The sequence below is a fragment of the Sorex araneus genome, chromosome 5 (assembly GCF_027595985.1).
Source record: "Sorex araneus isolate mSorAra2 chromosome 5, mSorAra2.pri, whole genome shotgun sequence".
Classification (NCBI taxonomy): domain Eukaryota; kingdom Metazoa; phylum Chordata; class Mammalia; order Eulipotyphla; family Soricidae; genus Sorex; species Sorex araneus.
The window spans coordinates 23,816,576-23,842,119 of record NC_073306.1 but is presented as its reverse complement, the minus strand read 5'-3'; the positions used below and the strand labels follow the sequence as shown (position 1 = coordinate 23,842,119).

At 43.1% G+C, this 25,544-nt stretch overlaps 1 protein-coding gene across 7 annotated transcripts in view; it reads left to right on the top strand.

Moving 5' to 3' along the window:
* Nucleotides 1–25,544, top strand: part of OSBPL9 (oxysterol binding protein like 9) — a 223,716-nt gene that overhangs the window by 73,828 nt on the left and 124,344 nt on the right. For all 7 annotated transcript variants that reach the window (XM_055138078.1, XM_004607137.3, XM_004607131.2 and 4 more), the window contains exon 2: nt 25,492–25,542. In XM_055138078.1, the coding sequence (XP_054994053.1) occupies nt 25,504–25,542 (39 nt within the window). In that variant the 5' untranslated portion in view covers nt 25,492–25,503. The remainder of the gene's footprint in view (nt 1–25,491; nt 25,543–25,544) is intronic.

The following is a 25,544-nucleotide window of genomic DNA, read 5'->3' as shown; positions in this document are numbered from 1 at the left end:
TTTCAAATAGCTGTATAAACTCAATCAAAATTAGACCAGTACACAAGAAAGATATGCCGTTGGACTAATTGTGTGCTGCTTTATTCCAAATCACACCATAAACTTTGCAGGTTTTTTTTGGGGGTGGGGCACACCCAGCTATGTTCAGGGGTTACTCCTGGTTCTGCACTCAGGAATCACTCCTCACAATGCTCTGGGGACCATATGGGATACCAGATTTTGAATCTGGGTTGGTTGTGTGCAAAACAAATGCCCTATCCAGTGTACTATCTCGCTCTGGCCCCAAACTTTGCAGTTTTAAGCAATGAACATTGGGAATGACTTAACTGGGTGCTTCTGACTCATGGGCTTTTAAGAGGATGCAGTACGCGACAAGGCTGGGCTGAGGGAGTCATCAACAAAGGGTTATCATTCAGGCTTTGCATGCTGGAGACCTGGGCTCAATCCCTGGCACTGCATGGACCCCTGAGGGCTTTTGGGAGTGACCCTTAAACACTAGCTAGTGTCACCTCCAAACAAAACCAGACACAGCTAGTGTTGCAGTCACCAGAAAGGCTGGTCTGGAGCTGAAGGATCTGCTCCCAGGATGACAGGGAGCTCTTGACAGCCTTGCTGCCTCGAGGATCACCATGACAAGGCATTGGCTTCTCCCAGAGGGAGTAATGTCAGTCAGTGCAAGGAGAAAGCCGCAATGCTTTTTATGACCTACCTTGAGAACATCACGTCTGCGGTAGTCCTTTTGTTAAAAGAGTTTTTAATTTCAGTTTATGCTCATGGGATGTTAGGCCAGGAGAGTAGCAATAGACTCTTTCTTCTGAAAGGATTGTCAGAGACCCAGCACAGATTTTCAGTCACCACAAATACAATTGTAAGCTATTGGCAGAGAAAAATGGCTACCTAGGAGGGCTGAAAGGACAGCCCAGAGATACAGGAGAAAACTCAGAAGAATGTGGCAGTGAAGTTAGAAATAGTGAGTTGACATCTATGGTATATAGAATAACAGAGTGGGAGACTAACACCCAAGAACTGTAGAAATAAGTACCAGGAGGTTGACTCCATGGCTTCGAGGCTGGCCTCACGTTCCGGGGAAAGGTCAACTCAGAGAAGCGATCACCAACTACATTGTAGTCGAAGGCCATGTGGGGGAAGGGAGTTGCGGGCTGAATGAGGGCTAGAGACTGAGCACAGCGGCCACTCAACACCTTTATTGCAAACCACAACAGCTAATTAGAGAGAGAAAACAGAAAGGAATGCCTTGCCACAGTGGCAGGGTGGGGTGGGGGGGAGATGGGATTGGGGAGGGTGGGAGGGACACTGGGTTTACGGGTGGTGGAGAATGGGCACTGGTGAAGGGATGGGTTCCCAAACTTTGTATGAGGGAAGTATAAGCACAAAAGTGTATAAATCTGTAACTGTACCCTCACGGTGATTCTCTAATTAAAAATAAATAAATTAAAAAAAAAAAAAGAAATAGTGAGTTGACTTGAGTGCTGGTAAGAAGACTGAATAGTCTCTTTCCATTGGATTTGTCAGTGTGGACTTCATCGGTGGGTGAAAACTTTTTAGAGTAGTGGGTATAGAAGTAGATTGTATTGGTTTTGTATTGTTTTGGAAAGAAAGTAAGCAGTAGGATTAGTTAATTATTATATAAAAAATTGATAAGTCACCAGAGTCACACAAAGTGTTCTTTGCCATACTGACTGGAAGAGACCCATTATCACTGCATTTCAGAACCACTTTTGAAGCTTTTTTTTTCTTTTTTTGCTTTTTTGGGTCACACCCGAGATGCACAGGGGTTACTCCTGGCTTATGCACTCAGGAATTACCCCTGGCAGTGCTTGGGGGACCATATGGGATGCTGGGAATCGAATCCAGGCTGACCGCATGCAAGGCAGACTCCTTAACCGCTGTGCTGTTGCTCCAGCCCCACAGTTGAAGCATCTTAAAGCATTATTTGGTGATCCTTAACAATGTTTAGAAAATGGTGAAAAAAAAAATCTGCAGTTTGGGTCTTGGATTTGGGGTATTAAAAACCTAAATACTTTTTTTTTCTTGTAAAAAAAGCGGTAGTCCCAGATTTCTCTAGAAAAATATCAGCGCTGCTTGTATCAAAAATGAATTTATAGGGGCGGAGCTATAGTGCAGTGGGTAGGGCATTTGCCTTGCACACGGCCGATCCCAGATTCGATCCCCAGCATCCCATATGGTCCCCCAAGCACTGTCAGCAGTAATTCCTGAGTGCAGAGCCAGGAGTAACCCCTGAGCATCACTGGGTGTGACCCAAAAAGCCAAAAAAAAATTATATTTTTCTAAATAAATTGTTTTAAGTATATCATGTGATTTTTTATTTGAAACATGTTAATAGGTGAAATCTAATACAGTTGCTTTAGAATGCTAAAAGTTAAAAAAGAGGCACACAGACTGGCTAGACCAGTTGGCATTCCCACCAGCAATGAAGGAGAGTGCCTTTCTCCCCACATCCATGCCAACACGGGTTGCTTTTGTTTTATGGGATGTGGGCCAGTCTTTGTGGTATGAGATGATATTTCATTGTTGTTTTGATCTGCATTTCCCTGATGATTAGTGATGTTGAATATTTTCTCATTTGCCTCTCAGCCATTTGGATTTCTTCTTTGGGAAAGTTTCTGTTCATTTCATCACCCCATTTTTTGATTGGGTTGGCAGTTTTCTTCTTGTGGAATTCAATCAGTGCATTGTATATCCTTGATATCAACTCTTTAGCGGATGGGTACTGCGTAAATATCCTTTCCCATTCTATAGATTGTCTTTGTATTTTGGTCACTATTTCTTTTGAGGTGCAGAAACTTCTTTTTTTTTTTTTTTTTTTTGCTTTTTGGGTCACACCCAGCGAGGCTCAGGGGTTACTCCTGGTTTTGCACTCAGGAATTACTCCTGGCAGTGCTTGGGGGACCATATGGGATGCCAGGGATCGAACCCGGGTCAGCCGCGTGCAAGGCAAACACCCTACCCGCTGTGCTATCGCTCCGGCCCCAAAGTGCAGAAACTTCTTAGTTTGAGATAGTCCCATTTATTTATCTCTGTTTTCACTTGCTTGACCAGTGGCGTGTCAGCTTTGAAGGGAACTTACATTTTTGCAGAAATTAAGTTTACATGATACTTGGTGTAATATAAAGTCTTACAGTAAAGCGTATCCACTTACCTCATTTCTGGTGTTTTATTTTAGCAGTATTATGTCACAGATGGATGAAATATTGGGTGGATGCTATATCACTCTGGCAACTATCATTATAATTGCAGCTCTTCTCTTTTATCACTAAAAGAAGCAGCAGTGTATTGCAGAGACAATAGCGTATATTTGATGAGAACACTCAACTCCAGGTACTGTCTCTAGGTAGTATAACTGCTGCTCTGTCCCTTTTCACCTGTATCCATCCTCATCAAAGTGGAGGATTCTCAATTCCATTTGCTCACATTTTTGGAAGAAACCTCAGTCTACAGATTTTCTCCTTTGTTTTTTCTCCTCCCTCTATCTTACCTGTCTTTTACTTCTTTATGTGTGTGACTTTTTATTGTTTAAGAATATTAATTTTGAGCAGTGAAGAAAACCGGCAGGCATCACAACACTGGAGAATTCTCTGGGCTCCATACCGAGCCGATATCTCCAGGACCCCCAGATGGAGCAGGTGCAGTCTCCCCCGCCTTCTCCAGATGGAATCCCAGCGACCATGAGCTCCTACAAGCATGGTTCCGGTATGTGGCTACAGGACGATTCCTCTGAAGTGCGGCCACTTACCTTTCCTGGTAGACAAAGTGAGCAATGGAAAAGAAATGATCTAGCATCTGCCCGTGCCCCAAACTAGAGAGAAAGCGGCGACAAGCAGGGGCTCTCGGGATGGGCGTGGAACCGGCCCCTCTCCCCTCCCCGATGAGGCCCCGAGTTGCCAGCCCACAAACGGCTCCTGGCTCCTGAACGGCCATGATCCCAGAGGCACACAGACCAACCTCGGAACCCAGCGCCTTCTGGCAGAACTGCATCTGGACTGAGCATTAAACTGCGGCGCCATGCCATCCCGGGTGGGGAAAGGTGTTTGTCCCTTCTACCTATTCTCCCTGGCAGCATGGTGGCTGCTTCCTTTTCAGAGCCTATTGGACAGCCAGCTATGAGACTGCAGTGAAGTGACATATGGGGCCTCACGGGATCGGGGGTGGTACCAGCCCCTCTTCCCACCCCGACAAGGCCCCGAGTTGCTTTACATGAACGGCTCCTGGCTCCTGAACTGCCATGATCCCAGGGGCACACAGACCAACCTCGGAACCCAGCAGCTTTTGGCAGAAATCCCTCCAGACTTATTACTAAAATATCAGAAATCCAAAATACTCTTCATATCAGCAATAGAAAACAAATTATCTAATGATGCCTTTTCGGCAGGTCTGAATGTTGGGGAAAATTCCAAATAATAATGGTGGATCTTTTGTCAAAATATTGAATGTGATCAAAGCGGAGAGAGAGTAAGGTGGAAATCATCTGCCACATTGGCGGGGGGAGGGTTGGGATGGGTATATTGGGGTTCTTGGTGATGGAGGGGGTGCACTGGTGAGGGGATGGGTGTTTGGTCATTGTATGACCGAGACTTAAGACTGGAAAGCTTTGTAACCGTTCTTATGGTGATTCAATAAAAAAGAATATTAATTTTTCAGTATGAGAACTAAATATTGTTTTCGTGCCACACCTGTCTATGTTCAGGAATCATTCTTGGTGGGCTCATGGGACCATATATGGTGCCAAGGGTCAAACCCAGGTCCATCATGTGTAAGACAAGCACCTTACCTGCTGTATTGTCTCTCTGACTCTGACAAGTGAACATTTAGTTTTAACAATATTATGCAAAACTTTTTAAAGATCACCACAACTAAGGGCCAAGGAGATAGCTCAGAGGACTGAAACACACCTCTGGCGTGCACAAGATTTTGAGTTTGACCCCTAGCACCACATGGTCCTCAGACATGACTGCATGTTGCCCTGGAGATTTTAGCAAAAACTTTTCTTCACCATGTCACCTTCTACTGAAATTCTAATGGTGACAGACAATGCCTGTGCTTAGCGGGGACTGACCTAACTTAGGCCAGGCATTTACCTGAGTGCTGGTGACCAAGGTGGGTTGAACAGAAAGGTGGACATTCTGTTTTCCAGTCTACCTCATTTGCTCCACAGTTTAAGGAACCACTGGCAATGCTTTTGTATGCAGCTTAATAATTTTAGTGTAGTCACAGAAAGGTGAAACCATCCCCAGAAGTGATTTTATAGATTTTTATTATTATTAATAGAAACATTTCTGTTAATACTCGCTTCTCTGTATATCACTCCCTGGTGCCAGCCACTCTTCTTTCTTTCTCCAAAGATTTGCCTAATTGGGACATCTCATATAAATAGAGTCGTATTGTTAATGGCAAAGTGGGTTTTCCTGTGCTGGTGGGTTCTTGAGAATTGTATGAAAGATTTTCCTATACATCTTGGAAGGTCAAGAAGTTAGAGTTTAAATGTACACCAGAAAAAAAAAAAAAGAAGTTAGAGTTTATTGTACAGTTTAAGTAGATGGTTCCGGGTCCCTCCCAAATGTCCAGATTGCTCCTTTCCCTGAGAACAATATCACTTGTTCTGTCTCACGATACCCAGTCCAGTGTACAACTTCTGAAACCTAGCTGCTGGGGTACAATCTCTTGAAGTGTACCCTGACAGTTTCCCATCATGACCACATGCTCGTGGGCAGGAGACCTGTCTCAGCTGTACCCCAGCAGCTCCTGCCATCTCAGCCTTGTGAGTCTCTCGCCACGGCCAGAGCGCACATGGGTGAGATCCCCGATCTCTACCTGTTGCTGGGCCTCTCAACTCTACCCAGCAGTTTCTCTTGTTTGTCCTGACTTGACTCCTTTCTGGCCACCATCACCACATGTGTGGGGGTGAGACTCCTCTTCACAGCACCTTCTCAGTCTTGGGCATCCCAGCCCTGCCTGAACCTGAGCTTTCCTGGGCATCTGAGCCCAGACTGTCTTCTGTCCCCATCGGGCCTGAAGCCTGACTGTCCTGGGCTGTCTGGGCACACAAGCCTCATCTGATCCCATAGTCCATCTGGGCGCATATACAGAGAAGGCGGAGAGAGAGCAAAGATAGTGCCAGGGGCTGGTAGAGACCAGCTGAGACTTCTGCTGTTATCTCCCACTCCCAATCATCCTATTATCTATTTGGATTGGATGGGCCAGATTTAAACTGACTGACAAATTCACCCAGAGCACCACCCATCCACTCCTGCTGTATCCATATTAAGAAAGTATGGATTGTATTATGACTTCTTTGACTTACCAGTGTTTTCGAGATTTATTCATATTGTAGCATATTGTGTATTTACTAAAAGGCTGTGGCGCTCTGTCTCTCTCACCGCCCGTGTTCGGTGGTCTCGGGCCGCTTCGCCCACCCTGGAAAAGCTGATGGTGATCTGTGGACAGAGGAAGGAACGAGGGCCAGGCTGGTTGGTGTCAGTTGCAGTTTATTCTGTTCCCATCTCCATTCTGTTCTGATTCTCTGGCTCCCACTTCATTCTCCTTCTTGCTCCCTCAGCCTACTCTTAGAGCCTAGTTAAATCCCACTGCATGAGGGGTTGGGGTAATAATTACATGTAGGTGTGGTCAGACAATCAACAGAGGTAAAGTCCTTCCCCCAGGGGAAGCTTCTTCTAGGACAGATTCTCATCTAGCAAGACAACTCTCCCAAGACTGAAATTCCAATTATGGGTGTGTTTCTCCTTTCCTTAGTCCAGCAAATATACATTCATAATATTAGTATTTGTATGGACACAGTAAGAGATACATTAAGCTTGTAGAATTGGTCTCCTGGGGGCTCTCCAGTATAGATCTCAGACTACAGTGCTCAGGCCAGATTAGTCTTTCCTAACCCTAACAGAGTCCTAATCTCGTCATTACTTTTTGGATCGTGACAGCATTTGTCCATGACCATGCTCTTAACTTATAGTTAAGTATTGTTGCATTTTGGCCTGGCCCATTTTGATGCCAGGGTAGCTCACAGCTTGCCCATTGAGTCGAGTCCTTCTTTGATACCCTGCTTTGGGGGTGCTAGGAACTAAGGGCAACTGAAGCTTAAGTCGAGAGAAAACAGATGCCTGGGGGGGGGGTAAATATTATTCGAAGTCAATTAACTCCCAAGTTACAAAAGCATAATATTAACTGTCTTATTCTGTCTATACAAAAAGGACATTGCTTTAAAGCAAACAATGCAAAAGACCTGAGGAGAGGAGAAAGGCAATACATGAATACAAGTCAAGTGCCCTTAGGAGGATCTGACCTACAAGTTAAACAGAATCTGATTAGGGGAAAAAGGTAATAGACCCGCTGGGGATGAGAGCACAGAGAAGTTACAGATAAGCACAAAGGAATGGGAGTGACTCGGGAACACTGTGATGGGTGTAACCCGATAAACCTAAGCTCCCTTTGGCAAGAGAGAAAGGACAAACCAATGCTATCCTACAGCATGTATCAGTACATTTCATTGTTTAAACAGTCCATTATAGGCAGATTCCACATTTCATATTTTGTTTATCTGCTCATTAGCTAATGGGCATGAGTCATGTCCACTCTTACATTTTTTATGACTAATACTACTATGAATATTTATGTGTACATAATTTGGTTGTAGAATTTTTTTTTTTTTATGGGGGGTGACATCCAGCAGTGCTGAGGGGTTACTCCTGGCTCTGCACTCAGGAATAACTCGTGATGACTCTAGGGGAGCCATATGGGATGTTGGAGATCAAACCTGGGTTGGCTGCATGTAATGCAAATGCTTAACCTGCTATACTATTGCTCTGGCCCCTAATATAGACATAAGTTTTTGTCTTAGATCTGTATCTAGGAGTGAAATTATTCCTTCATATGGTAATTCTATATATTTAACTTCTAAGAAACTGCCAGATTAAAAAAAAACAACACCATTTCAAATTCCACAAGAGGCATAAGGGTTTCAGTTCCTCTAAATCTTTGCCAACATTTGTTATCAGTCATTTTGATTATTGCCATCTGGGTGAGTGTGAAGTAGTATGTTATTCTAGTTGTGGATTTATTTCCTTAATGATTGCTGATGTTTAGTATCGTTTAATGTGTTTATTCACCATTTGTATATATTTTTAGAAGTATTTCTGTAGATCTTTTTCTCATTTTAAAATTGGGTTGTCTTTTATTGTTGAACTAATTTTTTGGTACACTTAGGTTATAAGTAGCTTATTAGATATACAGTTTATAAATATGTTTTCTCTTGGGTTGTATCTTTACTTTCTTTATGGTGTCCTTTTCTTTTTTTTGGTCGGAGAGCACATCCGCATTGCTCAGGGGTACTCCTGGCTCTGCGCTAATTACTCCTGGTGGTGCGTGGATGATCATATGGGATGCTGGGAATTAAACCTTGGATTGATCATATGCAAGGAAAAAAGTACTACCTGCAGTACTATCTCTCAGACCCCTATCATGCCCTTTGAAAGATAATTTAAATTTTATTTTAATTTCTTTCTTTTTTTTTTTTTTTGGTTGGTTTTAGGTCACACCCAGTTGATGCTCAGGTCTTACTTCTGGAATCACTCCTGGCAGGGATCAGGGGGACCACAAGGGGCTATGGGGTTGGAACTGGCTTGGCAGAAGGCAAAGGAAGTACCCTACTCACTGTGCTATTCCTCCAGCCTGGAATTTAAGTTTTAAATATGATTTATTTTTTTCTTTTTGGCTTGTTCCTTTTGTTGTCATATCTAAAACCATTGTTTTATCTAAGGTCAAAAATTTTATACTCCTGTTTCATAGTTACAACTCTTATATTTAGGTCTCATTCATTTTGAGTTTGTTTTGAGTTAGTATTAGTCCTTTGCACATGAATATCCAAGATATCCTAGTACTTTATGTTGAAAAGACTTCTTTGTAGGTCAGAGAGCTATCTTAATGGGCAGAGTATGTTTTGCATGCATGAGGCCTGGGTTTGGTCCTTGGTACTCCCTTTGCTGGGAGCAACCTCCTTCAGCACAAGTTGCTGGGAGCTGCCTTCAGCATTGCTGGGTTGTTGCTCAAGATTAAAAGGAAAAAAAAAACACCTTTGTCTATTTGTCTTGGGCTCTTGTTACAAATCAATCGATGTGATGGTTTATTTTCAGATTCTCATTTTTTTTTCTTAAAAAATTATTTTTAGGACTGAAGCGATAGCACAGTGGGTAGGGCATGGCCAACCTGGTTTGATCTTGGCATCTCATATATGGTCCTCTGAGCACCTCCAGGAGTGATCCCTGAGTGTAGAGCCAGAAGTAACCCCTGAGCATTGCTGGGTGTGCCTTTCCCCCAAATTATTTTTAACCTTTGGAGCTATACCTGTGGTGCTTAGAAGTTGTTCCCAGCTCTGTACTGCTGGCATTGCTCTGGGGACCATGCAGTGCTAATGTTTGAACATGCGTAATGTCAAGCACATGTTCCAGCCTGTTTGAGCTAGCTCTGGCTCTGGTGCTCTCATTTCAGTTCCACGGATCGTTATGCTTGTATCACACTGTTTGGCTCACTCTTTGGAGGGGGCGGGGGAAAGGTCCTCTAAGCAGTCCTCAGGGAGACTGGCAGACTCTGCCCAGCTGGGTTGGTGGATTCAGTTTTAGGGCCCGTGATGGGGACTCCCAGGACTACACCTGGTGGTGTGGTAGCAGTGACCATGCGGTGCTGGGGACCAATGTCGGGTCCTTGTACATACAGAGGCGTATGTTCCTAATCCTGAGCTGTGCATCTGACCTCTGAGCTGACTCTCCAGCCCTAAATTACACTCACATACAGAAGAGCAGGAGATCTCTCTCCCCCACCACCACTTTTTTTGTGAATGTTGTGACACCTACACAGAGATGAATACAGCTGATCTCCTGAAATACCAAAAAATCATGAATAAAATTGTTTTCACAAACTTCTTCTTTATTATTATTATTTTTTAGAGATATAAATTTAAATAGCCCAGCCACTTTTTCATGACAAAACTCCCAGTCACATAGATCCTGGAGCTCCTGGAGTGCATGGCCACATATGCACAACACCTCCAAATTCCACAATACCAACAGCTCAGTAGGAACACAGCAAATTAGATGGGAAAGTTGGGTAGAAGCCATCTAAACCCAGTAAGCAAAAAACAACACAGAAAGCTCAACTAGCAACCAACAGCTCAGTAAATTCTCAGACAATGACTTTAATAACCCCATTGTGAGATATAACATTTTCAAAATTTTCTTCTACTGAGTTATTTTTTTGATAATCCCACTTCTGTTGTATGAGGCAATATAAAATAAATTATTTTGTGCCTGCCAAGGAGGCAGGCTTGGGGGCTGGGTGGGAAACTGGGGACAGTGGTGGAAGGACAGTAACACTGGTGGTGGATTTGGTGTTGAAACATTAATGCCCAGAACAACTTTATTATGAACAACTTTGTAAAACACAGTGTTTAAAGTATTTTTAAAAAATATTATGTGCTTATACATTTTAGAGTTTACATGAAATAGATAACTGCTACAAATGTAAAATTTAGTAAGAGTGAAGAGAATTTAAAAAATTTAAAGGGGAGGGGCTGGAGCGATAGCACAGTGGGTAGGGCGTTTGCCTTGCACGCGGCCGATCTGGGTTCGATCCCCAGCATCCCGTATGGTCCCCTGAGAACTGCCAGGAGTAATTCCTGAGTGCAGAGCCAGGAGTAACCCCTGTGCATCGCCAAGTGTGACCCAAAAATAAAAAAATAAAAAAATTTAAAGGGGAGGGCTGGAGTGATAGCACAGTGGGTAGGGCGTTTGCTTTGTACGAGGCCGACCCGGGTTCGATTCCCAGCATCCCATGTGGTCCCCTGAGCATCGCCAGGGGTAATTCCTGAGTGCAGAGCCAGGAGTAACCCCTGTGCATCTCCAAAAGGCAAAAAAAAAAAAAAAAAGAAAGAAAATTTAAAGGGGAAATTTGAATACGCCAATAAAAGTACCAGGTGTGTTTAATCTTAAAGGGTTAAAGGGAATGTTGGCTTTATATTAGAAAATATTATAGATACTGCTTAAGCATCTGTATTAATAAGTAAAAGAATGTAATCAAAATCTCTATGTTAAAAGCTAATCAGGCATAGAACATTTGATATAAATTATTATTAAAAATGTATAAAATTTCTTAGCCACCAAGGAGTAAATAAACCTGTTTGATCTGATAGAGGGCAACCTTGGGGTCCCAGCAGCATCAGGCCCTGGAGTCCATACACTGAACAGTCTGCAGGCCTAGAACTGTTGATGGGCCCTTAGTGCCCCCTTGGGCACCCCTGTCCCCCAAGAAGGAAGGGCATTATGTAAAAAGGCATTATGCCTCACGCTAGGATAGCTAAAGTCTCCATCTTCAGTTTACTGAAAGAAGCCTGCTAGATGGGGCAGAATGGGGATGGGAGCAAATACTAGGTCTCAAGATTTTTTGAGTGATGTATGGGTTTTGTTTGTTCACTTGAGGTAATTACAAAAATGATGAATTCTCAAAGATAATTTGTAATCTTAGTCACGTGGTGGAAAAGTGAGCATTTCTGATAGATGACATCCTGCTTGCAATTACTTGTTAAATCTTATGCCTTCGTCTATTTTTTGGAACCTACATTTTGGAGTAAAATTACAATTGGTAAAAACAATTGTATTTTTTTGGTCTTTTTTTTTGTTGTTTTTTTTTCTGGTGGGTGGGCAAAGAGATACAGGGGGTAAGATGCTTGTCTTGCATCTTGCAGGTTTAGTCCTTGTGTAACATGCAGTTCCCTGAGCATCACCTAGAATGACCCCTTGAATGCAGAGTCACGAGTTGCTTCTGAGCACTGCAAGGGGGTGGTGGTGGTGGTGGTGGTGGTGGTGGTGGTGGTCCAATGTGTGTGTGTTTGTTAAGGGTGGGGGGGGTGTCCTAAAGGCCAAAGAATTTAACTCTATGGGCTGCCAAATTTATAGTAAAAATAGAACAAAGGGAGTTTTGTTAACAGATATTACTTATTTTTGTGTTGATGAGGATCAAACTCAGGACCTCACACATGTTAGGCAAGTGTTCACTGCTGAATTGTATCCTTGACTTGAATGGGCATATTTTAAGTGAATAATGTTTGTTGAATGAGGGGTACTTTCAAGGGGAGCTTGTAGCTATTTTAGGAAACATTTACCTAATACCCTTTAGGCATTTAATTTGTGGAAGATATTGTTAGAATAATTGAGGTCCAAAAAAACCATTGAGAATACTAACAATTATAATGCTATAAATTATATGCAATTATAGTTTAATATATTCTGAAATATAACTAGCATAATAGCAGCATGCATGAACTAAGTAGAATGTAATAAATTGTATTTGATCTGGACTGGGAAAGGGCCCATTAGGTAGTAGATAGGTATTAAGAAGGGAAATGTTTTTGTTCTGTTGCTGAATTTTGTCAAGGCTTTTGTTACTAAAGCAGATTGGTATGTATGTGTACAGGGAACCGCATTGATGGTGGGCAGTGTACCTGTGTTGACACTTAGGTTATGTCATCCCCAAATGTGCCACAATGGCAATGTTGAGTATTTCCACTTAAAGTAACCTTAGCTCGATATTCACAATAGCCAAGATCCAACCCATGAGCCAAAGAACAGATAGTGGATAATGAAACTGATATAAACACAGGATGGAATACTATGTAGCCAGAAGAAAGTATGAAATTCTGCAGTTAGCTGCTACTTGGATGGAATAGAGGGCGTTGATCTCACATAGAGAGTATAAAGAAACATAGTAAGGAACTGAATAATGGCCTGTGTTCACAGACCCTGAGAGTCTTATCTACAGAACTGTTTGCTTCGTAATTCTGTGGAGAGAGAGAGCAGGAGTGAGTACACCCAGAGATAGTGGTGGTGGAATGCTTGCTCTCTGGCAGTGTAGAACAGCAGCATTGTATTCTTGAAACAATATTAGCAACATTGCAGTAGTACAGCGGGTAGGACACTGCTTGCCTTGCACACAGCCCACCAGAGTTCCATTCCCAGCATCCCAGATAGTCCCCTGAGCATAGCAGGGAGTGATTCCTGAGTGGAGAGCTAGGAGTAACCCCTGATCCTCACCAGGTGTGGCCTCCAAATAAACAGAAAAGCCCAACAATATTAGCACAATTTAAGTGTTTTTTAAAAAAATGGAACAGAGTTCCTTGAGAAATAGCTGGTACAAAAAGAACACCCTGAACCTTCTCTGATTTCTCATTTGTACCAGGAGGTAAAGAGACATACTTTTTTAAAAAAATTGATGTGTGCAGTATGCTCAGGTGTTACTCTTAGCTCTGCACTCAGAAATAACTCCTGGTGGTGCTTGGGGGACCATATGGGATGCCGGGGATTGAACCCAGGTTAGCTGTGTGCAAGGCAAACGCTCTACCTGCTGTGGCTATCATTCTAGCCCCCAGGAGATAAATTCTTATCATCAAAGATAGTCTTGAAGGTAAAGAAAGCTATAAACAACTGCTTAATTTCTGGCTAATAAAATCTAGGCTTAAAGTCTTTTTGTCTTGCCAGTTCTTCACAAATGTATTGCTTTTTAATTTAGAAGATGCTTTGTTTAGTTTGAATATCCTGTATTTGTGTATATTAGTAAGATCTCACACAATTTTTTCTCCAGTTAATCTGTTTTATGGCAATTTAATCATCATACTAGCCAAAAAAACTTAAAAGAGAAGAAAAAGCTTTTCTCCACTACACTGGAGTGAAAGTATGACCCTTTGGGAGTAGGGCTAACTTAGTTTTAAAGAAAATGAATTTGGGGGTGAGGGTCTTTTTTGCTGTATTTAAAGTAGAAGAAGGAAGGAACATGACTTTAGGACCTTTTCTGTGCTTACTGCTTTCTTACAACATTTCTTTTCTTTTTAAAAAGCTTTTTCTTTCTTTTTCTTGTCTCTTCTTATATTAACTCTGAACTTGGCAGGGGTCCTATAAGAGTATTCCTCCAGTTTTACAAAATAGGAAACTGCAGCTTCACTAAGATCACACTTGCTAGCAAATTGTTAGGGATGGAACTCAATGTATTCTCTCTTCATTTCAGAGCCCATATTATTTTATTAAATTATACTAGAATAATTTGCTACATATCTCTGGGTATACTTATTTTTATATTTGCTTCTAGTGCAAGGGGATTACAAATACATGTATTTTTTTATGGTGCCCATGATCAGAGCCAGCGCCTCATACATGGAAGGCATGAGCTTTACCAGTGAGCTCCCTCCTGTGTCTCTTAATTTTGTAATTGTATGTATTTATTTTTTTCTCATGTTGGGGATTTAAGCCAGGGCTTCACATGTGTATGGCAAGGGGGCTGGACAGAGTATAGTAGGTAAGGTGCTTGCTTTGCTTGCTGCTGACCAGGGTTCAATCTCCAGCAACCCATACAGTCCTCCCAAGTACTACTAGGAGTGATCCTAAGAACAGAGGCAGGATAAGCCCAACCTCTGCTGGGTGTGGCCCCAAGCCAAAAACAAGCACAAAGATCCACAAAATGTTTATGCATAGCAAGTGCTCTACTGCTAAGATATATTCTAGGCATGTTTTTATAAATTGAAGAGATTTCACTGAAATGTATCTGTAGCCTTAGAAATGTAAATGGAAAATGTTTTGAACTATTCTTTATTTAACTGACTTTAGGAAACTTGTAGCCATTCTTTAAAAAAAATTTTTTTTTTGACATTTGGTATCCTAAAGTGAAACTGAAATAATAAAATATGCCAAGAATGGGACCAGAGAGATAACAGCAGGGTTATTTCAACCTTTCAACCTTTCAACCTTGCTACACTGCGAATAGCCCCAGTCCATGAACTGCTGGTTGAAGACCATGGGTACGGGGGTAAAGACACTTGCCTTGCATGTGTCCCATTAGGATCCCTGGCCCTGAATGGTTATGAAGCACGCCCAGGACCAGCCCAGCTTCCCCACCACCTGGGTATCCCCGGATAATCCCTGGCACGGCAGGGCCTGAGCACCTCTGGGCCCTCCAGCCCTCACATTGAACAGAGCCTGAGTGCCTCTGAAGAGTTCACCCGCTCCAGCCTCCCCAAACAGAACAAATAAATACTCCCACCCCCCAAAAAAACCTTAGTAGTGCCTTAGCCACTGTACTATCTCTGCTTTACATTTACAGTATCGGGCCAGAGCAGGTAGGGCACTTCCCTTGCACAAAGCCAACCTGGGTTTGTTCTCCTGAGGCCTCCCAGGACTGATCCCTGAGTGCAGAGCCTGGAGTAAGCTCTTAGCACTGCCAGCTGTGGTCTCCCCACGATCCCCACCCCCCCAAATAAAAAATTTTATTGTTACTTAATGGGGTTTTCATTGTCACTTTCTGATTGATTTGAGAGATTATAATGGTGCAGTAGCAAGGTGATATTTATTAACCTGATATATCAATATTATCAATAATATTTAGTGTCATATATATGATATTGATCAAATATATAACTTGATCATGATTGCAGCTCCCAAGAAACAGAGTCTAGCCCCCCAAAGTTTTGATGTAATAGTTGGGTATCACGATCACGAAATCCCGTTGATCATTGAGTGGCTCAGGCGGTCTCAGTAACCTCTACATTCGTCCTATTCCTGAGATCTTAGAAGCTTCTCTCTTCTCTGCCATCCCAATGATGCCATATTGGAGGCTCCTTCAGGGTCAGGGGAATGAGATTCAGCTAGTTACTGGCTTTGGCATATGGATACACCATGGGAAGCTTGAGAGGCTGTCCCATGTCGGCAGGAAGCTCTCAGTAGCGTGTGAGTTTCTCCCAGAGGGAAAATTAGGTTGTAAGATATTGCGCGGCTGCAAAGCGGCCGCATGCTTCTGGGAGCTTGCTTTTAAATCTCTGGATGTTGACCGTTGATGGTATTACACACACCTGGGTTCCTCTGATGGTATATAATTAGCATAGCCAAAGAATCTCCTGAGAAGAAAACTAGAATGAGGTAGAGAGAGAGAGGAGACAGAACTATATATGGTGGCAGTGATGGATGGGTTTGGTGAGAGATGGTGTACAGAAACACAAAATTCCCTCATGGAGCCTAAATAAGTTCTGTTGTGTTTTATAATAGTTTTTTAATTTTTTTTCCCTTTTTGGACTACACCCAGCATTGCTCAAGGGCTCTGTGGGGGACTGTGCAGTGCCAGGAAAAAATGCAGGCCTCCAGCATACAAAGAATGCACCCAGCCCTCTGAGCTCTCATCTCTCCAGCCCCCTCCAGAATAATTTCTGCAGTTTATTTTGTCAAGGTCAATGATACATTCTAATAGATTGATGTGATCGTTTCAGAAATAAATCTATGATAGGAATGGAAAACTGTTTCTAATTTTTGTTCATTTTCTCGACAAGCTGCTTAATTTTCATCAACAAAAAGTTTCTTTTGGTTTCCTATCTCATTCTAGTTTTCTTCTTAGGAGATTCTTTGGCTATGCTAATTGTATACCCAACTATTACATCAAAAATTTGGGGGGGCTAGACTCTGTTTATTGGTTTTCTGGGCGCTGCAGTTATGATCAGTTTATGTATTTAATTATTTTTTGTTTTTTTGCTATGGGCTGGGGTGATAGCACAGCAGGTAGGGCATTCGCCTTGCACGCGGTCAACCCGGGTTCGATTCCTCTGCCCCTCCCAGAGAGCCCAGCACGCTACCAAGAGTATCTTGCATGCACGGCTGAGCCTGGCAAGCTACCCATGGTGTATTCGATTTGCCAAAAACAGTAAGAACAAGTCTCACAATGAGACATTACTGGTGCCCACTCGAGCAAATCAATGAGCAACGGGATGACAGTGACAGTGATACAGTGATTTTTTTGCTATACTTTGCTGTGCTCTGGGGCTTCTCCCAAGTCACACTCAGAGGTTGTTCCTGATTGTTTACAGGGGACCAAGTGCTGCCAGGGATGGAATTCAGGGCGCTCCCTTATGCAAAACACATGCTTCAGCTCTTTGTGCCATCTCCCCATTTCATGTATCTATTTTAGATCGGTAGAATGGGCAGCATACTGTAGGGAGTCTAGTACTCTAAGATATTTAGCGCTGAGGACTACTCACACAGTATTGGTTGGTGGGTAGTGGAGTCAGCATTTTGGGGAAAAACAATCATGCAAAAAGTTAAAGTACAGCAGATATGATTATAGCATAAAGGACAACAGTTCTTTTGAGATAGATTTAATAAGTTTAGTAACAAATCAAGAGCTATCAAATTTAATTTGTTCTAGGATAGGTGATTTAGTAACTATTTTAGCTTTCTGGCTAACAGTTGAAATAATAACAGAAGTTTCAGATTACTTGCTGTTGAGACAGTACTATCTATGTAGGTCATAGATGATGATATCTACTAAAATTTGAAATTATCTGCACTTGCATTCCTATCATTCAACAAATATTTACTTTATATATGAATACATATTTAAGAGCTTAGGTTTTTTTTTTTATGGTTTTGTTTTGTTTTTGGGTGTTCAGGACTTATTCCTGACTTTGTGCTCCGGGATTACTTCCGGTGGGCTTGGGGCCCATAGGTAGTCCTGGGCATTGTACCCAGGTTGGCTCTGTGCAAAGTGAGCTGTACTATCAGCTGTGCTATCACTCCAGTCCCAAGGAGTTTCTTGTATTTAAAAAAAAAAAAAAATTTAGGGCTGGAGCAATAGCACAACGGGTAGGGCATTTGCCTTGCATGCGACTGACCCGGGTTCGATTCCCAGCATCCCATATGGTCCCCTGCGCACCGCCAGGAGTCATTCCTGAGTGTACAGCCAGGAGTAACCTCTGTGCATCTCCAGGTGTGACCCAAAAAACAAAAAAAAATTAAAAAGATTTAATTTTAGTATAGTGTAGTGACATGGGGGCTGGAGTGATAGCACAGCGGTTGGGCGTTCAGCTTTCAAGCGGCCGACCTGAGTTTGATTCCTCTGCCCCTCTCGGAGAGCCCGGCAAGCTACCGAGAGTATTGAGCCCGCGCGGCAGAGCCTGGCAAGCTACCTGTGCGTATTGGATATGCCAAAAACAGTAACAATAAGTCTCTCAGTGAGAGACGTTACTGGTGCCCGCTCAAGCAAATCGATAAGCAACGGGATGACAGTGACAGTAGTGATATAAGTTTGCATTGTGCCTCATTAGGAATCAACATGTTGTATATAATCAAGTTCATCACCAAAATCCACTTTTTTCCCCCTATCCTGTCTATAAAGGACTGATTGTTCCTTGATCTATTAATTTTTGTTCCCTGTCTTTACTGAATACTACATTATTATTCTCCTAGAATTTCTAGGCTCACAGGGATGAAAAAAAATTTAATTGGCGTGAAGTACTAGGGTATAGTTATTTAGGTATGTGAATGTGTTCATTATTTGAATTTTGTGTCATGGTATCCAGTGGCTCAGGGGCTACTCCCAGCCTGGGGATTATTCCCAGAGGTACTTGGGGGATCATACAGTGTTAGATCAAACCTGCTCAAAGCATGTACTCCTCTTGAGAGCTCTCTCCCTTTTTAGGAAAGTTTTAAAAATAAGAATACTTTACCTTGAATACACATGCAAGGGATTCTAGATCAGAGATAGAGTTCATATGTAATTCAGTTATTAATACACTAGCCCATGTTTGCCCTAGTCCTTATCTCCAGGGCAATGCCATAAGGGCTGGCTTAGTTGTCTTTATGTGTGTAATACAGTGACTGCAGACTTGAGGAAAAGTGATTTTTCTCTACTTTTGGGAGAGAAAAAGATAACTACTCCTCACCTCCTGGTACCCAGGAAACTTCCTGGGTTCCTAGGTTTTAGACTAATGTGTCCTCCTCTGGGAATAAAAGAAGTTTTTATTATCACTTCAGATCAGGGAAAACAACATAACAAATCCTCATGTATGTGGAACTGTTGGAAGACTCTTGGATTTTTTTCTTTTTAAAATTTTTTATTAGCGAATCACTGTGAAGTACGGTTACAGACTTACAGACTTTCGTGCTTGCGTTTCAGTCATACAGTTGTCGAGTACCCATCCCTCCACCAGTGCCCATTTTCCACCACCAATGGTCCCAGCATCCCTCCCACCACCCCCACCCTGTTCCCTCCACTTTACCCCGCCTTTGTAACAGGGCATTTCATTTTGCTCTCTCTCCTTTTTTGGGTGTTGTGGCTTGCAATAGAGTTATTAAGTGGCCATCATGTTCGGTCTATCGTCTACCATATATAGTTCACATCTCCCATCCCGAGTGGGCCCTCCTAGCACCCTTTACTTGGTGGTCCCTTCTCTATTTGAGCTGCCTTTTTCCCAAGCATGCGAGGCTGGCTTCTAAGCTGTGGAGTAATCCTCCTGGTACTTATCTTTACTGTTCTTGGGTGTTAGTCTCGCATTCTGCTACTTTATATTCCACAAATGAATGCAATCTCTCTATGTCTGTTCCTCTCTTTCTGACTCATTTCACTTAACAGGATACTCTCCATGTTAATCCACTTATGTGTAAATTTCATGACTTCATCTTTTTAACAGCTGCATAGTATTCCATTGTGTAGATGTACCGAAGTTTCTATAACCAACCAGTCATCTATTCTCGGGCATTGGTTTTTTTTCCAGATTCTGGCTATTGTAAACAGTGCTGCAATGAATATACAAGTGCAGATGTCATTTTTGGTAAATGTTCTGTGTGCACTGAAAAAAAAATGTGTATTCTTTCTTTTGAGGATGCAAAGTCCTGTATAGATCTATTAGCCCTCTGTCTTCTGTCTCTTCCTTCAAAGCCAGTGTTTCCTTGCTGAGTTTTAATCTTGTTGATCTATCTAGAGGTGATAGGGCAGTGTTGAAGTCTCCAACTGCTATTGTGTTGCTAGCAATGTCCTTGTTAAAATCTGTTAGCAGTTGTTTTAAGTATTTAGCTGGTCTCATTAAGTACATACACGTTTAGCAGTGTGATTTCTTCCTGCTCTACATCTCCCTTGATTAGTAACATGTGGTCTTTACTGTCCCTTCTAATTTTTTCAACCTGAAATTTATGTTGTCAGATACTAGTATGGCCACCCTGGCTTTTTTTGAGGGAGTTGTTTGCTTGGACTGTTGGGTTTTTAAAGGGCTTTTTTTTCTTTTTCTTTTTTGGGTCACACCCGGGCATGCACAGTGATTACTCCTGGCTCTGCACTGAGGAATTACACCTGGTGGTTCTCAGGGGACCATATGGGATGCTGGGGATTGAACCTGGTAGGCCGCGTGCAAGGCAAACGCCCTACCTGCTGTGGTATCTCTCCAACTCTAAAGGGCTTTTTAAAGGAACACTGAGTAATCCAGGGAAGTTTCTTGCCCTATGGTGTTGGGAAAGGAAAGGGTGTGGTAAGAGAACTTTAGGAGCAGGTCTGGAATGGAAGTAATCCAGATGTTAAGGAACAGGCCCACTTTCCAGGAAACTGAAAGGATAAGTAGGAACCAGCCAGTTACGAAGTGAAGGTAGATGAAGTTACTTCATGGAGAACATCTTTAGAGGAAGGAATTGGCTTGTTTCAGGGATAGCAAAATGTGATCATCACACAGAAGTGTAGGGGTGTTTCGGGCAGGACTGGATCAGAGAAGTAGGGTCTTTGGAGAGAGTATGCTAAGAAATTAGGGTTTTTATCCGAAGAGCAATGTAGAACCATTGAATTTTGGTGGGAGGGGAGGGATTCGTTATATTGGGTTTTTTTGTTGTTGTTGTTGTTGTTTAGGGGCCATACCTGGTGGTGCTTTAAGGTTATATCTGGTTTCGTTTGGGGTTTACTTCCTGGCAGTGTTCAGAACACCATACGGTTCTGGGAATTGAACCTGAATGTACAGCATGTGCTCAGCCCTTTGAACCATGTCTCAGCCCTACTTGTTTCATTTTTAAATTGAGGAAGTAACCTGCCCAGATACTTGGAACAGACTCCTCTGGCTACTGTGTGGAGAAAGATTGGAGGAAAGAGGAGTAGATAATAGGGAGGAGTTTGGGGGCCGAATCGATAGTGCAGCGGGCAGGAGGCATGCCTTGTACCTGGCCAGCCTGGGTTTGATCTTTGGCATCCCCTATGATTCCCTGAGCCCCGCCAGGAGTGCTCCTTGAATGCAGAGCCAGGAAACCCCTGACCACTGCCAGGTGTGACCCAATGCCCCCCTCCCCGAAATAAAGTAAAATAGGAATTTGGAGGGGCAGATTGAGGAGGTCTGGGTGAGGGTGATTTTGGTGGGAGTGTTAAGGGATTTGAGAGATTTTTTAAGAGACAGAAATGAGGGACTTTGCATGGATGGAAGAGAGAGGGGATAAAGAGGTCCAGGTTTTCTACTTTTTTTTTTTCATTGTTGTTTTCTATGCTTTTGGTGTCTTACTTTAAAAAAAAAATTGTCAGACCTAAGTCAAGAAGGTGTTTCTGTCCCCCACCCCCAGAAACTTAAATTTTCAAAAATTCAGTTCTTAAATTCAGGCAGACAGTCTTGCTTCTTTTCTTTGCCATTTCTTCACAGAACACTGGGATTGCCAGAGTGAGGGCCTGAGTCTGGTGCAGACTGCAGATTCACGGGCACGCCTGCAACGGGGAGGGTGCCTGTGTTGGTCTCTTTATTTTTTTTTTCCCACTTTCTCATTTCCCCAATTCCCCCCCCCCACCTCCCCAGTTCTCATTTTTGGTCATTGTGTTAATAGATCCAAGATCAGTTTACTTCCCTGCTTGAAGGCCAGTGCTCAGAGACCAAGGGTGGTGTGAGGAAAAGAGGTCCATTCAGCACCCTAAGAAGATGGTGGACTTGTCCCCCCAAACCATCTTACTCTCAAGCTGGAATTTGGGGCTTACAAAATACTGGCAGTGGGAGTGGCAAGACCAGAAATGGTGTCAGGCAGGTGGGGAAAGGGGTCCTGCCATGAAATCAGGGTCTCGCTGGTGTCCTGAAATCACTTGGGCTTGTCAGCCTCTTCTTTCTAAAGGATAACATCAACATTCATGCGCAGTCTTGGTCTTTGTAGTCTGTGTGATACCATCAGGTATGGGATTTTTTTTTTTCTATTTTTGGTTTCTAGGTCATACCCAGTGTGCTCAGGGCTTACTCCTGGCTCTGTGCTCAGTGATTACTCCTGGCAGAGCTTGAGAGACCAGATGTGGTGCCAAGGCTTGAGCCCAGGTCAGCCATTTTCAGGAAAGTGTCTTACCCACTGTATTACCTCTCTGACCTTTTTGTTTGTTCTTTCTGTCTGTAATTGGTGCCTTGTTTAACACTAAACACACTGCTATAGAAACATTTTATTAACATGGGAAAGGCAAGAGGTGAGTGAAAAGTCTAAAAATTTATGGGGAGGGGGCCTGAGCGATAGTACAGCATTTGCCTTACTCATAGCTGACCCCGGTTCAATCCTCGGCATCCCGTATGGTCCCCTGAGCACTGCCAGGAGTAATTCCTGAGTGCAGAGCCAAGCAGAACATCTGAGCATTGCCAGGTGTGACGCAAAAATAAAAATAAAAATATGTGGAACACAGGATGGAATTTTTTTGTTCCTGCTCACTTACAGTTGTGGTACTCGGGGGACATAGTCCATGGTGCCTGTGAGGGGCTGCTGGGAGCACTCCCTGGGATGCTGTGGGAACTGACACACACATGGGTGATGGGAATTAAGTCCAGGCTCCACATGCCAGTCTTGTGCTCTCCCACTTTAGCCACTGCCCATCCCCCCACCCCCGCACTAGCCCACACTTTCTTATTTATGTCCTTTGAAGCATCAATGTTTTTCAGCATGATGGTGTTTATTTTTCTTTTGTTGGTGGTGCTTTTGGTATCATTAACTAAGAAAACACTGCCAATCTTAATCACAATAGATGTTTGTATTTTCTTCAAAGGGAACCTAATAGTTTTAGCTTGTTAAGAATTTAATGGTTTTTGGGGCTGGAGTGATAGCGTAGTGGGTAGGGTGTTTGCCTTGCACAAGGCTGACCAGGGTTCGATTCCCAGCATCCCGTATGTATGGTCCCCCGAGCACCGCCAGGAGTAATTCCTGAGTGCAGAGCCAGGAGTACCCTGTGCATCGCTGAGTGTGACCCAAAAAGAAAAAAAAAATAGTGGGTTTGGGTGTGGGGGTGGAGCAGTAGTATTGTGGGTAGGGTGTACTATACCCTTGCAAGTGGCTGGCCTGGTTTCTATTTCTGGCACCCCATATGAAACCCTCCATGAAACCCTCCAGGAATGGTCCCTGAACTCAGAGCCTGAGCACTGCCTGGTGTGGTTCAAAAACCAAAACAACAACAACAAAAAAACAAGCTCCCAAACTTAGTGGTTTTGTGTGGCATCTGGCGGTTCAGTTTCATTATTTTGCATATGGGTATGCCCTTTATCTCAGCATCCTTTGTTAGAAAGACTGGTCTTGACATCTTTGTAAGAAAATCAGTTGACCTGCCAGGGATATTGCCTAGAGTAACCCATGCCCACCCTGAGCACCTCTTGTCCTCAACAAAACAAAACAAAACAAAACCCAAAACCAAAAATGAAAACAACAATAATAACAACGAAAAAGTAGCAGACTTCGATCACCAAGTCTAACAGGCTATGCTAGCTCTGGAACCTCTCAGAAGTATAATTACCAGTCCCGTATCTCTCCACTTTGGGGAGGATCCTTTTTTCCCACTCCACTGAAAAGATTGCAGTATCCTGAATTATTAGGGTGATCCTTTCTTGGCGCTCTGGATTGTAGCTGGAAGTAGAGAGAGTTCTCGCACCTGGGCTATAGCTTGCATGACTATTTGTGCCTCCTTGCTAAGAGTATATTTGAGCCGGTTTGAGAGCATTTGTAAAATAACTCCTAGTAGGGGGATTGCTGGCTTGGGGCTGCGTTGGGCTCTTCCATTTCCAGATTTGACTAAAATTCTCAAATTCAATCCTCTCACATCCAGTGAATGTTTTTAGCTCGGGCAGGGTTGTTTGCTTTGGGCTAGGTTGTAGTTGGCGATATCAGGCAGCTGAGACTTAGAGGTTTCAGTCATTGCTTTGTTCAGGTACAAGGTCTGCGGAAGGTGTCAAGAGCAGGCAGAAAGGAGAGTTCTTGCTTCTATCTAATGCAGCAGAAAACCACCTGGGAAAGGATTCTTCATTTCCCTGGGGGGTATAGTGGATCCTGTGATTATTGCCCAGCTTGGTCGGATATCAGCACGTGGGGCACTTAATCCCACTAGCTTCCCTGCAGTGCCATGTAATGGTGGGAGGAGAATGACAGGGCTTATGTTACGGTGGAAGAGGAGATTTCCAGGAGAGCAGAACATGAATGTGGCCTGGGAGAAGGATTTGTGAACAGCCATTCTGAATTGTGCAGGTGTGCCTAACTCCGCTCCGTTTTCCCATCGCCCATATGTAGATGCATTTTCTTGCTCTCCTTGGTGCCACTCTTATAAGTGATGATTCTTACCCGCGGTTTTGGGGTGAGTTTCATAGTGTGCAAAGTGCCCATCCCATAGAGGGGGACATCAGTGTTTATCTCTTGCTAGTCACATCTTCCCTCCCCTACCCCATAGTTCTTGTACTTTAAACACATCTTTGTTGTTGTTGCTGCTGTTCTTACTGCTGTGGTGCCAGGAATTGTACCTGGTGGCGTCAAGCAGTGCTGGGCCTCAAGCCCATGCCTACACATATTCAAGGCAGTACTACACCACTGAGCCATATCTCTGGCCCCCAATACACGATTTTGAGAATGTTATGCCTCTCCTCGAAAGCCTCCAGTGGCTCCCCATTAGCTATTGAATAAAGTGTGTTGACCATTTTCTTTTCAGACCCTTCAGGATCTGGTCCCCACATCTCTTGTTTTGGATTGGTTAGTTTTTATTTGAGCCTTCCAAGTGGCACCAGCCATGGTGATACTGGGGGCCACCCATGGTGATACTTGGCCGACTGGGCAGGCAGCCCAGTGCTAGGGTCTGAGGATGTGGTGCTCCTGGACCCTCGTGGCACTCAGGGCCTCCCCGGCTGCCCCTGGCCACTCCAGCCTTACTCTCATCCACCTTCTGTACGTGGGTCTGGGTCAAGGATATTCCAAGCTGGGGAACATGGAACAAGAAGTCTCTGAGGCAAAATTTTTGGCCCATTTTGAGGAATTGTAGTGTTTTTTTTCGAAACATGCTTTTTTCTCTCTGAGTCAGAATCATGTGGGATTGATTCTTAACCTTTCGGATAATTTTCAGATTTACTGAACTATGAGTAACACTTCATTCTAGTTCAGGATTATGAAGGAGGAATGGAAGCTGTAGTGTAATAGGTGTTAAATCAAATGTACATGTAAAATGTTGATTAAGTTTATTTGTATAGATTATAAGACATTTAAAAGTTTAAATCTGCCATTTTTTTATCTTTAAGTGATAAGGATAAAAGGGAGCTGGAGAGAAGGGAGAGTCAGTACTGTGAATTTTGTCTCTTGATCCCTAGATAGCTCTAAAATAGTCTGTTAATCTTTTATTCATTGAATGTTTTTGTTTTTCTTTTAGTCCAAGGACAAAATGATGAGAGGCTCTCGCAGAGGATGTGTAAGACTGAGAGT